Consider the following 16,114-nt stretch of genomic DNA (forward strand, 5'->3'; position numbering starts at 1 on the left):
CATTTTTACAACATAGAACTGCATGTTATACTAGCCTCAACAGTAATTGTCAACATAGTATTCCCCCAGAAAGCTTGATCATTTCGGTCTAAGGGTACAATTTGTCTCCCAATGCACCAGAGTATAACTGTAGCATCACATAAACAAAGTCACTGAAATAATCTATGTTAAATAAGTATGTATTTAAGAGTAAAATTTGCTTGTTCATTAATACATTTTACATATATATCTATATATCTATTTATCTCTATCTGTGGGCTAGTTAACTTTTTGCTCTTTTCCCCAGGATGTCCTTCTAAAGCATCCAATCTTGCAAAACAAGCAAGTGGGTTTGGGGTTGGGGTCCTACTGCAGTGTTGGGGTAGATGTGTTTGGTTTATTAGTTACAATATCTTACACAAGACTAGAGATGTAGTTTCAATTCTGAGACTTACCAAGAGGTGCTTTGAGAAACCTGCGCTCAATTCCTTGTTCTATCTGAAGCAGTGCAGATGCCAAGTAGTGAACCACATTACTGACTGGCTGAGGAGTACTTGTGCTTGTTGATGCAGCACTTGGAGCTTCGGTTTTTAACCCAACAAGTCTACAAGAGAAATGTATTAAATTATCTTTGAAGTCTCTGAACGTAACACCAGAGATACTTGCAAATGTCTGTATGTACAGAAGCTTCTAATTGTAACTTCATGTACATGCATGGATTACAGACATTAAGGGATACTACACAGGTGGGATTAGCTATCCTAGTTCTCATGTTTGCTTAGCTAGCCTGGTTAATCTAGATAAATCATCTTTAAGTAACAGTTACATAAAGTCCAAGAAATGTGGATGACAAATTTCAAAACAATTAAGATTTCCAGAAAATCTGATGTGACATCCATCAGCTAGTTTATGACTGATTTCTGTGAAGAATATAGTCCCAATAATTCTTCAGTGAAAACACTTCCAATAATGAAATGCTGCTTTTTAGAACACATCCACCTGCAGAAGTTCAACTACACAGACCTCTACAGTTCAAAAGATTTTTGAAAAGAAAACAAAAAAATAAAAACAAAGTAATTTTTAAATGTAAATCAAGAATTGTTAACTTGTACATTCTCATCCTCGGAGGATCTTTATAAAATACTTTTACGTATGGGTGGTTAAAAAGCCTCCCAAACAGTAAAAAATCCCCTAAAAATCCCCTGAAACCAACCAACCAAACCAGCCACCAAAGAGGTAGTTTTCCAGTAAAACAGGACCAAAAGACTAAGTAATAATCTCAAAAAGTAGTTAATCTTTCTGAACCACAAACATTAAGTAACATGTAGTAAGCAGCTCACAGTACTGAAAATAAAATTCCATTTCTAATTGGGGTTTATAAAAAATTAACTAATTAAGACTGTCTAGATTCTGCTTTATTCTCGTGAATAAGCAATGCTTTTGGTTGTCCCTGTTCTCTTTTCACACTTAAAAGCTGTTCATTATATTTTGCAGTCACATACATTTTGAGAGTCTGAAAGCAAACAGAAAGAAAGCTGCATAGTTATTTACATTTCACTAGTCAAGCTCCAAGGTCTTAATGAGATGTCACTTGCTCTGAGGTGGATAAAAAGCTCCACATCAAAAGCAATCTGTCACATGATTTCAGAATCCCATAGCCTGATTTAATATGCAAGACTTTATTAGAGTAGACTTTATTCAGAAACTCTGATGGAGTCACAGTATCAAATGGAAAAAAATTAAGCTACTAAGTTCTGCAGTTGAACTGAGAGTTGGCAATGGAACAAGTACACAACATTAAATGGAAACAGATACATTTTAGCTTCTTAGTTAAAACAGTGAAATACTTCTATACTGTGGTTTTCAGGAACCAAATGTCTGTAAATTGTACAACTAATATATAGGATGACCCCATCCATTTTCCATGCAACTAGAGAACTCTGATTCAAAGGATAGTCTTACAGGAAAATTCTAATTCACAGTGATGAATGAGAATTGAAATAAAATGAGGAAAAAAAAACTTGAGGAACTTTAAATTCCTAACATCCAACACAGCATTCATTAGTCTACTCAGAAAAACAGCTTTTATAGAAGTTTACTAGAAAGCGTCACAAAATACTTAAGCAAACAGTATGGTAGTACAATGATTGTCTCAAATGAATCTTTTTTCCTGAAGTACTTCAAAATTCACACCCTATCAAGACATACAATTTTATATGCATTAACTATATGAAGGTAGACCTTTGAGAAGTATGCAACTTCTGAGAATTAAGAATTTGGAAATCTTCACAGTTTCTGTGATTTCTGAAGTTTGATTTACAACAAGAACTGCTACCAGAAAGTCACATCTGTCTCAAGTATTTAAAAACCAAACAAAACATCACATAGCACTTTACAGCTACTACACGGTAGGATTTGAGGTTCCCTCCTTTTACTATGTTGCAGCTTGCTCCACTGAAGTATTATCATTCCTGAAGTTTTAAGATCACATCTCCATTTTTCTGCTATGCTTAAAGTTAATCTAGAGCATGGCCTGTTGCCCTGGTGGTTCTTACAGTGAGTCTCAAGGTACATTGGCCAGCTCAATCACATTTGTTACTATTACCATTTTTCCTTTTCAACACTCCTACTCTTTTCAGAAGTTGAAGTGTTTTGGTTTTGTTGTTTTGTTCGCTGGTTTTTGGTTTTGTGTCTCATTGGAGGTTTTTTTTGTTTGTGTGAGGATTCTTTGGTTTGGGGTTTTCTTAGGGGGGAGGTTCTTCTGGAAAACAAAACATCAATTCCCAGTTTAACTTTCCCCTGCATTTAAAATTACTTCAAAATGAATCCACATGATCCTTCTTTGATAATTAATGTTTGCTTTGAACAGTGTACTATCTGAATACTGAAAGATGTAAAAATGGATGCCTTAGTCTTATATAGTAATAGAACAGCATCATTTAGAGACTATAAACCAAAGTAAAATCTTGCATTTTAAGACTTACAGTCTTAGAAATCACCATGTGGAAGAATTTGAGGGTAAAAACAATTTGAAGGTCAAAAAGCCCCAAGACAAACAAAACCAGAGCACTTCTATAAAACTCAGAGAGAACCATTATTAAAACTATAGCTCTTACCTGTCTTTCACAATCAACTTATCTTGATCATCAGTTTCCATTTCTTCAGATTCTTCATTCACAGTTTTAATAATACCATTTTCTTTGTTTTCATCATTAAGAAACTCATATCGCCCATGTTCTAAGGCTGCTCTCCAGGCCTGTCTGTCTGTAACCTGAAGCAAACATACAAATTTGAGGTTTCTAAAGAATCAAAGGCTACAAACTTTTAGTACCCATTACTGTCTACATTTAATTTAATTACGCTTTTAGTAAAACCACTGCATACAAGAGTTCTCATTTAAGTTACAGACTTGATGGCACCACTATGTTCCTACATTCTACCATTTACAAATACCTTAATAGCCCCCAATGTTCCTTGGTAGATCCTGTCTTCAATGTCCAAAAGAAAGTCCCTAAGTCTCAGTTCAAGCTGCTTCTCTGCAGATGGGTGAGATCCATCATGGACATTCTGCATCCTTCCCCGTCCTATAGGAGGTCTGACATCACTTTGAGGTTTTTCTGCAAGAACAGCAAGTAATTTGGTGTTAGTAGGTCTGGTTCCCTTAAAGCAGCTGTTGGCAGAGGGAACAATAGTACAAGACAGAACAAGCTGAATACATGGGTTCAAAATTCCCTTCTTGTAGCTAGCTGCCAACACCAATACCTGTGCCAACCAAGGTATCTGATTCAACCAAGCAGGGTAATGATGACCAACTGACGGCCAAGAGATGATTGGCATCCACTCATAACAACACAAGAGAGAAAGCCTTGCTAATTTAAAAGTAGTTATTTTGTCTTAGAAAGTTACTTAGATAAGTAACGCCTACCTTGCTCTAAGTGCAAGGAGGAAAATAAGAGAGAATAAAGTCACATTTCTATTATTTGATTGCTCTTACAGAAGAACTCTTCAACTGTCTTTCCTGCATGTATCTTTTATCACAGAAACACTTAAAATAAGCATGTGCAACAGAAATTCATAAAACTTAACAGAACAAGACAAGATAAAATCTCTTTTAAAAAACTAAAACAAAGCAAAAAGATAAGATGATACAGGCCCAGACAAGACTGACTCTGTCCTCTAATTAAAGGCAGGGAAAAAAGGAGCAAGACAACATGATAATTTATGAAAACAAGGTGAGAAATTATGATGATGGGCTTGTCAAGTAAAAACCTACTCCAAAGAGAACTCGAAGTTCATGCAAAAACTCAAAGGCGACAGGAAAGAGCTGAAAGTCTGTGCAAATCCTAAATTAGTGCTTGCAAGTCTGCATAGGTGGTGAAGATTTTTGTTTACAGGATTTACCTTAAACCTTTGAGTGCAGTGTTAAGAAGGTACGTGCAACAATTTAAGAGGTATTTAATAAATACCATAAATGAAACTGTTGCTAAGAAAGCACAGGATGAATTTCTAAGGTGCTCTCAATTGCTGAAACAATTCCCTGTAACTGAAAGTAATCACGCAAATACCCTCAAAATGTAGGCTAGAGCTCTAATGCCTGGATGTGGGAAACGTCTTTTTTGGTTTAAAAGCAAAGAAGAAATGCAGTATTTTTTCTTGAGCAGAACTAGAAAAGCAGCAATTGCTTTTCAAGTAATTGACAAGGAAAAGTTAGTGGATACTAGAATAAAATCAAGTAATACCACATATCAATTTTATTTCCATGCTCTTTTGAGCAGGAACTGGAAAAGGCAGAAGCACAGCCTAGAGTGCAGGAGAATCCATCTTGTCCTGCAAGTCATTTGAGTGAAGGCAATAGGGCAGCATCTGGAGTCCATAGCAGAAAAGCTCCCAACCAAGTGCATCTACACATTGCTATCTATCCCTGCTTATCACACAGTGGTGTGGCACCATTGGTATTGGACCACTGCATTCGTATTTTCTTCATCTTTATTAAAGTGAAGTTCAAAGCTGCCTCTTTTCTTCTTAATGAAAATTACTGTTATTCTACCATTCTAACATTGAAAGAGAAGAAAAATCTGACTGTGGACATCAAGTTGCTTCAAAGAAAGCAACACACAAATTACAGAAAAAGGTGCAGCAATTAAGAAAATAAGGAACCATACATACAAACTCAAACATATCAGATGATGGAGATTTTCTCACAAAAAAAGACCCAATATGGAAAAAAGGCCTCAAAATAAAGCTTAATTACTATGCAAAAACTGTGTCCTGTGCCATTTTCCACCAAAAGAAATGTTAACTCAGTCATCCATTTAGCAGTATCTGATGCGCTCATAGCGTGTCTTAGCATACGCACTCCACAAAAACAGAACTTGTGTCTGCTGTGAATAATTCTCCCTTGCCCCAATACAGATAACCCCATATCCTCAAGGTAATTTGTCATAATTAAAAACAAAATGCAACTTCTTAAACATTACCCTAAGGAATACCACTTTGCTAACACTGTCTACCCACCAAGACACCACAAGCAAGCCAGCTGTAAGCCTGTGTGTGCAGAATTGTATCAGTGATTGGAGCCAATGCCTGACCAATAAAAGGCAAAATGCTTGGCTAGGTGAAAAAGGAAGAATCCCTAAATCCTAGGTCTATAATAGTTTTCAGTACACTCCTATGTTTAAAAACCCATAAAAACATCTGCTATCATGCTGTTGCCTTCTCTACTGAGTGTCTGCCAAAGGAAGAAAAGGGAAAAAACCCCAGAAAAAGGTACTGTCACAAAATGCTACTGCACTGATGTTAATCCATGTAACAACCAGCACAGCTACACGTCTTTTTAGCACGTATTAACTTTTACTCCCCAGTTAATCTTGTTCCAAAGCTAAAATTACTTCCTGAAGTTGTCTGTTTAAAAGCCAATCCCATTTTGCTAAGCAGTAAGATCACAGAAAAATTACTGCTTTTTTTTAGCATGAAACACCAGAGAATACCACAAAGGTCCGTCAAGGAGGAAGAAAAAAAAAAAGGAAGGAAGGAAAAAAACCAAATATGTTTTCCATCAAGTAAAAAAAACTTAAGAATAATTCTCAGATCTTAGAAATCACATTACAGTTACATTAGAACTAGAGGTTTCTATAATATTATATAGAAGTTTTACCTGTAGAAGCAAATTAAGACCAAGAACCTTTCATTTACCTGGAATATGAAATTTCTCCACAGGAAAACTGATTAGTTGTCCATATATTCTACTTTTCTCTTGTAAAAGAGTTTCTTTTAAGGCACTCTCCCTATGTCCTCGGGAATTGAGAGCCTCTAGGAGTTGGTCCAGTTGTTCCCGAGAACTGTAAAAGCACCAACGGTTTGGTTTGTATACTGGCCTTGGCACCTCTACGACAACACTGGTGTGTGAATCTTGGTCAATATTGGAGGTAGATTCAGAGGATTTCAAAGACTCTCCAGTTTTACTGAATACCTGAGGTTCATTTGTGCAAGACTGTCCACTATTCTGAAAGGAAGAGGTTCGAGGCAACAACATGTCTTCTGTGAGGCCAGAGTAGTCCTCCTCTACAAACAATCCAGGAACAGAGGGGAAAATCCAGTAGCGGCGGTACAGACGGTCACGACCTAACGGGGTGATATTGGTGCAGGCTGTTGCATTCTGAATCTTTTCTAACAGTTCCTTCTCCTTCTTCTGTTGTTCCTGTTTTAAAGCTTCTTCATCTTCAGCAGTAAGAGGTTCGCTCTTTTCACAAGTGGTCTCCTCTTGTCTTGTAAATTCTTTATATCCATTTTGCCCTCTCCTTCCTAAAGTTAAAGAAAAGAAGTATGATAGCAATTAATTCATAAATTTTTTTAACCAAAAACTCAAGTAAAGGGCAGGTTTTATTTCTGTCCCTTTCTGGTTACCCAAACTTACACTGTCACAACCATCAGGTCAGTCAAGAGACAATACTGGTTTTATTGAAGAAAGACTCAAGTCATTAACCCACATTCCCTTGAAGAACAGGTAGCCACTTTAAATACACCTTCATTTTGCAGAAACTAGACTAAGTCTTATTTACTGACACTGTCATCTTCAATATCATACAAAAAGAACCAAAATTTTAAGAACGCAAAAACTTATTACGGAAACATCTTACAAGGATAAAGTAAAAATCTAGCACTTCCACTACTGAATACAAACTATGATTCAGACTTTATTTATCATACTCAAAATGATGACCTTAAACTCCCAAAGGTCTCAAGAAAGACCAGAACTCCTACACAGCAGCTTTTATGGCAAACTCAGGTATCTTACTTGAGCACTTTAATTTTTAAATGTATTTACTATTATTTCCCCCCCTCAATTCTGAAAACATTTCAGTTCACATCTTCAGTTTACCGAAGTATTAAGTCCTGGTACGTCATCTAGACCAATATGTCTCATAATTGATGCATGCAACCTGAAAGGTGCTGTCAACACTCAAGTTCTACATGTTTCCAGAGTGACCTTCAGTCCCCTAGTTGTAGGAATGAAATAATAACACTTGCTTGTCATCCAGTCACAATGTCTCAAACATGGGTATTTGGGAAACCTGAAATTCTGTTTAGGATCTCATTGCTTTGCCATGACAAAACTGTAACAAACATGTAAATCTGTATTACTGAATGACTCAATTTCCATCCCAGGTACTGTTAGGAATTGTATGAAGTTTGCAACTTAAATCCACAATCATCCAGGACTTTCACTGGCACAGACACCAGCACAAAGCCTTCCCAGCAGACACAGCTGAGCTAGCAGCCCACAGCCATCAACAATTCATCCTTCTGTGGTGACATCTATGTTTAGTTAGGAACAGCAGGCTGCACCGTTTACTGCACTGCAGTTCCCAGTTCCTACTAGCACACTGCTGAGGAAATTAAATCTAGGCATAAGTCTGGTTTTATTCCTGTATAGGAGGCATGCTGCTTCATTAACAAAGGCAAACTACATGCAAATCTTGATTGACTGTTTTCTTTCGAAATACCAGTTGGTTTTGCAGTTTACTAAAAAAAAAAAATCAAACCCACACCATCTCCTATTAGATGAAACTCCTACAACTCTCTCTACAAGGGCAAGTACCTGGATTGGACTGTCAGGCAACACCATAACATTTTTTAGACAAAAGAGGAACCCACACAACACATATGGAAGACAAGAAGAAACAGAAGTGTGAAGGAACATACAGCTGACCATAAGAACTACACCAGGCTGGCTCAATGTAGTTACTAGCCCATTATGATCATGTTCAAATGTGGGTTTTTTTCCTTAGAAGAAAGTTACAGTAACTATTGATACTTTTACTACAAAACACAAGAGCTTGCCAGGTGCATGCATTCATGCAGGTGCACAGGTACACAAACAAATTCACTATTGCATTACCTCTCCGTCGTTTTTTGTTTGGTCCCAGCTCTTCTTCATCCTCTGTGACTGTGTCCATGTCTTGCTCTTTACGCTCCATCTCTTTGCTCTCTGTACTAGTATCGAGGTCTTCCCGCTCCTCCTCCCTGACACAGCAAAATAAACACAAGGTTACTAACTAACCAACCATGCAATATACACTGAATGATAAAGAATAAAATCTGGCACCTTTGACACAAAGAGTACTTTTATCTCCCAAGCACTTAACTAGTAAAATACCTATAATGCTCTTAAAAATAAACTGTAAATCACAGACTATATTAAAGCCCCAAAGAAACCCACTGAACTGCAAATGTGAAGTTCTATATTAAGGACTAAAAACTGCTCTTTGGTACTCACACACTTTCATTTGAAGAGTATTATTATTATAATGATCATTTCTGAAGATATCTCTTAGTATAGTTATATTGTTGTAAATTTTTTCCATGTCTAAGAAATTTTCCTTCCCAAAATGTATATACCATTCTGGAAAATGCTTGTTACACATTTTTGACTCATCTAGCAGATATCATTAATACCCTACGGAAACACAAGCAGTTTTTACAAGGTAACTTTTTTACCAATTCTACACTACTATGAAGAAAAATAAAATTCACATTAAGGACAATATACCTAAAATATGCTTTTGTATATGATCAAGTCAATGAAACTACATATGTGAGGTCTGGGCATAAGCTGTAAAGTGCTATATGATCACAGTAATATACACATCACAGTAATACTATGTATCATACCCAACAGATATTTCTACAGCAGGAATTCTTTGCTCTTCTTCCTTCAGCTTTTCTTGTTTCTCTTTCATTTTTAACTCTTGTTCTTTTAACCTTTCTTCTCTTTTCTTACGTATCCTATTAGTAAGAAGGATATAGAAAACCAGTTGCAATTAATCTACCATCTGGTCTGTCCACATCTTTTTTCTTTTATACTAAAACATCATCTAAAACCAGCAGCAACATGGGAAAACACAACATTTAGCACAACTAAGTTTCACTCCTGTCTACTGTCCCAGGCAATCGGCATAGAACAGAAACATTACTACTGTATCTCATAGGCTTTCTGCAACCAAGGGATTAATCTCACTTGTAGCACCAAAATTTAGTTTTCCATGTCCTCGTTCTACCTTGCTGCTGCCGCCTCTCGTTCTTTGCGATGCTGCTCTGCCTTTAACTCCCGGAACTCCTGTTTCGCTTGTCGTAGCACATCAACAGAGTCCTCAATGAAATCCCGAGTGGAGACCAGAGTCAGGAGTTTCCCACAGAGAGCATGAAGGATCTTCATCTTTTCTCCTAATAAAATTTGGGCCAATATTTATGTTTCACTATGCAACTGATAAGAAGCCCAACTCTTACATAGTCCAAATTGGATTTGTTCTCACTTAAGAACAAGTGAACAAGCATTTGTAGTGCACTAAGTGCACTCGCAGAGACATTTCTGGAAAGCACATCTGCTTTGCTCAGAGACACGAGCAAAATTTTAATTTATTAACTTCTACCACCAAAAAAAGTAGTAAAATGCAGTCTTATCTTCAAAACAGAGATAAAGCAACAGTAGCTAGAAATTTTTCTCCATTTCCAAATAATGAACAGAAGACCCAAACACAAACAGGGAAAAAAAAAGCAGGGGCTGAATCAAACACCCCAGTGCTTCTTCCAGAGAGATCCCCTTATGCAAGTAACACTAACATTTTTAAAATGGGATGAAAGAAAAGCTACTCAGAAGTAATGATCCTGCCTAGCTCTGCAATCTCTGATGTGGTGGGATGTACTTGTGGGGGCTGAAGCATAGGGGCTGAGTTTTGGTCTACATATGGTCCCCAGAGATCCCTTCCAAACTCAATTATTCTATGATGCAGTGAATTTTGACCATTATTGGTCTGAAGCAGTTGCAAAATTGATCACTTATTGAGCAATCTAACAATCTCTAACATGTATTGGCTTTTATTACCTGGCAACAAATCATATACTGAGGTACTTGAAAGTTTCTTCAAGAGACCAGGATTACTTAATCTCAGCTCCATGCAAGCATCGTCAGTAGTATCAAACCCTCCTCGTTTCTGGTAACGGTATTTTGCATTGGCTGATGTTATATCAGCACCCGATGCTAGAATGTGAAGTCTGAGAATTTCAGAAAGAGTGCAGCTATCAAGATCCAAGTTTTTCAAATTGCAGCCTACAGTTGAGAAGAATGAACAGTTATTTTATATTACAGACATTTAAATGTACAAAAATATATAAACAGTTCTTTAAAATACAGAGCAAAATAATAACAGTAACAAAACAAGAAGTGAAACCCACACATACCCTGATGTAACTGGGGCCATGCAGCTGCCAAAGTTGCAACTGCAGACAGTGCAGATTTTGTGGGGTCTGAATCTTCATCCAAAGCCTCTGTTAAATCTTTAAGGAAATAAACACTTTATTCTAGTGCAAATTAAAACTTGTACTGTGGAGGGGAGGAAAGAAGCTGTATTTTGAGAGTTGCAGACAAAGCAAAAAGAGGGATGGTATTTACAGATGCATCAATGTATTCAAAACTCAGTTCAACATCCAAACAAAAATTTACAGATCTTTAAATGCAACTAAAAAAATCCAGCTAAAAGCTAAGGACATGCACCACATGCTCTATTCAGGGAGAACACCATATAAGCTGTTAAAGCAACCGCAACACAGAAAACATGCACAATGGCAACATAAAAGGCAGCAAGAACAAATCCAGAAACACGCTTGAAAGCACAGATAAATAGCAATGCAAGAACACCTGCATTTCCTTTCCTCAAATGAACTATTTTTCTTATCATAATTTTGTTTTTAGGAAGCTCAAACCAATCATTTATTTTGATACTGGCTATCACCATTCACTTTACACTTTCTACATGTAACTCGGATACAGCCTGTTCTGACAAACACAATTACTAAGACACTACAAATAAATCATATTTCACCAAATCAAGCAGCTGCACTTAATGATGACCATCATAAATAAGCAAACTGATCAGGAAAGCAGGGAAGTGAAAGGGAGAAACAGCAAATCCCTGTTTCTTAAACAACGGTTTCCTCAGCACTTACAGGTATTTCTCCAGAGGGTTGGCAGAGTATTTTCAGCACTGTATGCTGTTTCAACAACTTCACTTTATTCAAACCCAAATTGTTAAGCTGTTAAAGTCACCAAGTCAAAATAAAACCACAAACTATACAAACTATACAGAAAATGCAAACCCACAACAGTCCTAATATGATGAATAATGTTTGAAAACTGTCACCCAGACACTGCAAAATCAATCTCTGCACCTCCCCTCTCACTGTAACTATATAACACACTTTGAGAAAGCACTGTACACCCCAAACTACACATCCGCAGTGTTCCCTGTTGCAGAAATGCTGCCTGTACAGAATTTAACTGAGAAAACATGCTGACTACTGCTACTTTGGTTAGCCAGAATTACAAAGCCAAGACTATGTAACTCCTTTATGGGAAAGATGTCTAGACAAAAGTGACAAGAAATGAAAGTTCTGAGGCAAGTAAAACATAAGAAATAAAGTGCCTTACCCATAACTCTGCTAAGCTAGAAACAAAATGGCAGACTTTTGCAATTGTCAGCCCCATAATGTCAAATTAAAATATGAAAGTTACATTATGTTTTTTCTGATCAGCCATATGAATATATAGAATCTAATCAACTATTCTATGATTACCTGATAATGGAATCCTTGCTTGTATTGCCAAGGCAATATTCTCAGTAATTAACAAATACAGTTTAATTGCTAAATTCAACAGTAATTAAAATACAGTCTAAACTTACTAACACCATCTCAAATCTGTAACTTTATTTAATTAAGATGAGCAGCCTCTGTTATTGAAGACAGTGCCCATGGTTCACATAATTTATAGACTGGACATAAATCTAAAGCAGGAAAATAAACAATCTACAAGGGAGGAATTAAAGGAACCTTTGTACAACTCACACATCTGGCTTGCAGGGGCATCACAGAATTCACTTGACCTCAAACAGAGAGTGCTCTTATGTACCTACCTCTAATGAAATAAAGGTTAGGATGGGTCAAAACTTCTCCTGCAGTCAGCAAATTTGGCAGTCCATTAACACAGGACCACAAATTTGTAACAAAGCATGTACTTCCTTCTGATCAGTGGTTAGTATACACTAAATGCCTCTGAAAGTGGGGGCAACACCAGCTTTAGAGCAAAGACCAAAGTCAGAGTGACTGTGAGAGTCTTTATTGAAAGAACACACATGGTAGTATCCAGGAGCTGTGGATGCACAACTTCAGGTCTTGAAGGACAATGAATACTCAATGCTCCATTACAGTTGGGCTGGGGAGTTTTAGTTTTTCCTCTAGTTAGGTAAAGATTTTTTAATAGAGACAGGTATCTTTGAGAAGACTTGGGAAAACGACTTGTTTCCTGACTCTCAGGAGAAACATGTAAAAGTGCTGAAAAAAGAAGAAGAAGGTAAAGATGCTTCCTGCACCTCTGAAACACGAGCAATGCTGTTAAAAGCTTATTATGCTTTGCTGGATACATAGCATAGTAACAATGAGCTTCCTTTTTCTCTATTCCCCCCAGACCCTGCAGTCCATGCCCAGCTTAAGGCTTTAACTTCAGATAAAAGAGAAAAAACAAGCCCATTTACATACAATATCCATGCATAATAAGACAAGGTTAAACAAAGGAATGCCATAAATCATGCAGCTTGAAGTTAATTCCAGTGCAATTTCAGCTTTTCAGCAGTAAAATTAAAGATCTGACCTTTGGTCTCAGCATCAGCTATTTGATCTTTGGCCACTTCCTCTTCCTCTTCGGCCATTGCCTGAAAGATGGCAGTCAGGAAGAAAAACAGCAATTCACATAGTGGGCCTTCAGTGTCATTTCCTACAAGAGCTTCCTCTAAAACCTCTGTGAATAAAGTTTAAGAAGCGTCACTTTTGCCGCAAAATTGGAAAAAAAATTATGTACTGAAGAATGAAAACATTTCTTTTTCCTTCAGGTATGATAATTAAATTACGTTTCTAAAATTTAACTGCATATATTCCTAGAGTAATGGTGTCAGAGTCCTGACTAAACCTTGTTTTCTTAATATATAATTGCAAGATAAAAGTACAAGTAGATATTTTGATAAGCAGAATAACAACTTGTACACCAAAATGAATTTTGATTTTACAAGTCCCTTGGAGCTGACCATGAACTGAAAACTGGGTTGATATCCGTGTATTAGAACTGACAGACGAAAGCCACACAGAAAATTCTCTAGTAGTGGTACTTGTGTGCACTTAAGATGTTTGGTTGTTTGGTAGAAGGGAAACCACCAAAGTGGGACACCTTGCCACATAAACCACAACTTGCCTAAAGTCACTCCTTCAGGAAATTCATCTTGAAGATCAAAAAGTTCCCCAAAAGCATGTAAAAACTCCAAAACCATCAGAGCATCACCAAAGATCTCAGGAGGAAGTCTTGTCTTCACTGGCATTGGAATGGGAAGTTCCTGCAAACCAAATGGGATCACTTTAATACAGTATTTGATTTGTGCAAAGTAGACAAGTGATTAAAACCGAAGAGTCTATTATTCTAAAGAAAATGTGTGTTGAGTTTCTCTACATTTTACTAAAAAGAGTCCCACAGGACACATGATCAAATTATCATGGTAACATTGGTGATAGTACTAACTTTGGAAACTGAAGAGCATGCAACTTGAATGTAAGATTTCTGAGAAAGAAGTTTACTCATGTCCATGAAGTTAATCGCACTACAAGTTAGGAACACTGGCTGTCAAGATTTTTCCTTTATACCTTTATTATTTCACAAGAGTTTTGAATGCCAGTCTCCTGATCTGTCTGGACAAGCAAAAATAAACATACTCGTAAAAGCCACTTATGATTGCTTGCAAAGACAAGCAAACCAAACCTCTAACACATTCACATAAAACAAGCCCTTTTAATCCTAGGATATGCAAGATATGTCTCACAACTGCATATTCTGGTAGTGGATTTTTTGCATTTGTAAAGTTTGTACAGTAGCTGAAGACATAGTAAAGGGAGCTGATGTAACCTCACAACAAGACCACTTAACAGAGACACCATCTTCAAATCACAGATGACAGTGTCTAACACCATTTGATTTTGAAATTACTATCTTCAAGATTTGTCTTCACTTACTATTCTTCAAGGATAGTTATTCTTCAAGATTAGTCTTCACTTATTATTTCTTAGCACACATGGTCGAACAATTTCCAGAATGATGTCTCCTTTCCACAAATGTGGTAGTTCACAAATATTAAAAAGAAGAAAGCCGAATACTATGCTTCAGAAGAATATAGTAAGGTATTTCATAAATTTCCTGAGAAGGGAATCTTTGCAAAAGCAGTCCCCACCTAAACTTATCTTTATTAATATTCTTGGTAATCCACAGAATCACAAAATAACAGATTATTTTGAATTGGAAGGGAACCACAAAGATCTTTGATTCCAACTCCTGGCTCTGCACAGGACCATCCATATAAAGAATCACACCTTATGCCTGATAGCACTGTCCAAACAGTTCTTGAACTCTCCCAGGCTTGGTGCTGTGACCACATCCCTTGGAGGCCTGTTCCAGTGCCCAAACACCCTCTGGGTGAAAAAGCTTTTTCTAACATCCAACCTAATCCTCCCCTGGACAGCTTCAGGCCATTACTCCCTCATGTCCTGTCACTGGGCACCGCAGAGAAGAGATCAGTGCTCACCCCTTCTCTTCTCACAAGGATGTTGTAGACTGGGATGAGGTGTCCCCTCAGTCTCCTCCAGGCTGAACAGACCAAGTGATCTCAGCCATTTCTCATATGACTTCCTCTCCAGCCCCTTTACCATTCTTTTTTCCCTCCTATGGACACTCTCTAATAGCTTCATGTTTTTCTTATATATTGCAGTGCCCAAGAACTCACACAGTACTCCAGGTGAGGTTGCACCAGCAGAGTAGAGTGGGCAGAGTGGAGCAGCAGTCTCATTATATGATCACACTGCTTTTCCACCCCTCCTCTTCTTTCCAGTAGAAATGCAGCAGCACTGTTTTCACAGCTTGCTCTCCTTTCAGCAATGGCCTTTCTCCCTTTCCTCAGTTCTTTTCCCTTTCTACGCAGCTGAGTTTTCACTCCCATCTTCAATGGCCATACAGCTCCCCTTGCAAATGTGTTCAGCTCTCATATTTGTCCCAATCAGTGCTTTCACTTGAATTCATTTAACACTTTCCTTTATTTCCACTTGCCCTCCTTGCACTTGTTACCTTTCCCTGTGTGTTTCAAACTCTCATCCTTGTGTTTCTGATGATTTCCCCACGTCACAGTGAATCCCAATAAAGTGTACATAAACGTGTAACACTAGAAAATCTTCTGTTATGTACAGCCACACTATACTCTTGTGAGAAACCTAAGTTCCTTGGGAAGCAAGTTCTTGTTACTTTCTACAGGTTTCCAGTATCATCCATGATAGATGTCCATTAAACATGATAAATACAGTATCTTACAGTATATATAGTATATTGCTACGGTTTAAATCAAAAGAATGCCACAGGACATATAAGCCAATGTCTTTTCCAACTATTGCAGCCAAAAGTTTAATTTTTTCATTACTCAAATCTTTTAAGTAAGTCACATTTGTTCTAAGTGAGTTCATTTTGTATACTTAACAGAAAAATCAGGTGTACTCAATACCC

The 16,114-nt window shown here is 37.3% G+C and overlaps 1 protein-coding gene across 1 annotated transcript in view; it reads right to left on the bottom strand.

Annotated features, from left to right (window-relative positions):
- The window catches only part of BAZ1A (bromodomain adjacent to zinc finger domain 1A), a 65,398-nt gene that overhangs the window by 13,951 nt on the left and 35,333 nt on the right, over positions 1-16,114 (bottom strand). The window contains exons 11-21 of the mRNA XM_063398901.1: positions 13,775-13,913; positions 13,181-13,327; positions 10,717-10,812; positions 10,361-10,585; positions 9,537-9,702; positions 9,151-9,264; positions 8,378-8,502; positions 6,172-6,780; positions 3,433-3,596; positions 3,096-3,250; positions 435-583 (exon numbers count right to left, since the gene is read on the bottom strand). Coding sequence (XP_063254971.1) covers positions 435-583; positions 3,096-3,250; positions 3,433-3,596; positions 6,172-6,780; positions 8,378-8,502; positions 9,151-9,264; positions 9,537-9,702; positions 10,361-10,585; positions 10,717-10,812; positions 13,181-13,327; positions 13,775-13,913 — 2,089 coding nt within the window. The remainder of the gene's footprint in view (positions 1-434; positions 584-3,095; positions 3,251-3,432; positions 3,597-6,171; positions 6,781-8,377; positions 8,503-9,150; positions 9,265-9,536; positions 9,703-10,360; positions 10,586-10,716; positions 10,813-13,180; positions 13,328-13,774; positions 13,914-16,114) is intronic.

The sequence above is a fragment of the Prinia subflava genome, chromosome 5 (genome assembly GCF_021018805.1).
Source record: "Prinia subflava isolate CZ2003 ecotype Zambia chromosome 5, Cam_Psub_1.2, whole genome shotgun sequence".
Lineage (NCBI taxonomy): Eukaryota > Metazoa > Chordata > Aves > Passeriformes > Cisticolidae > Prinia > Prinia subflava.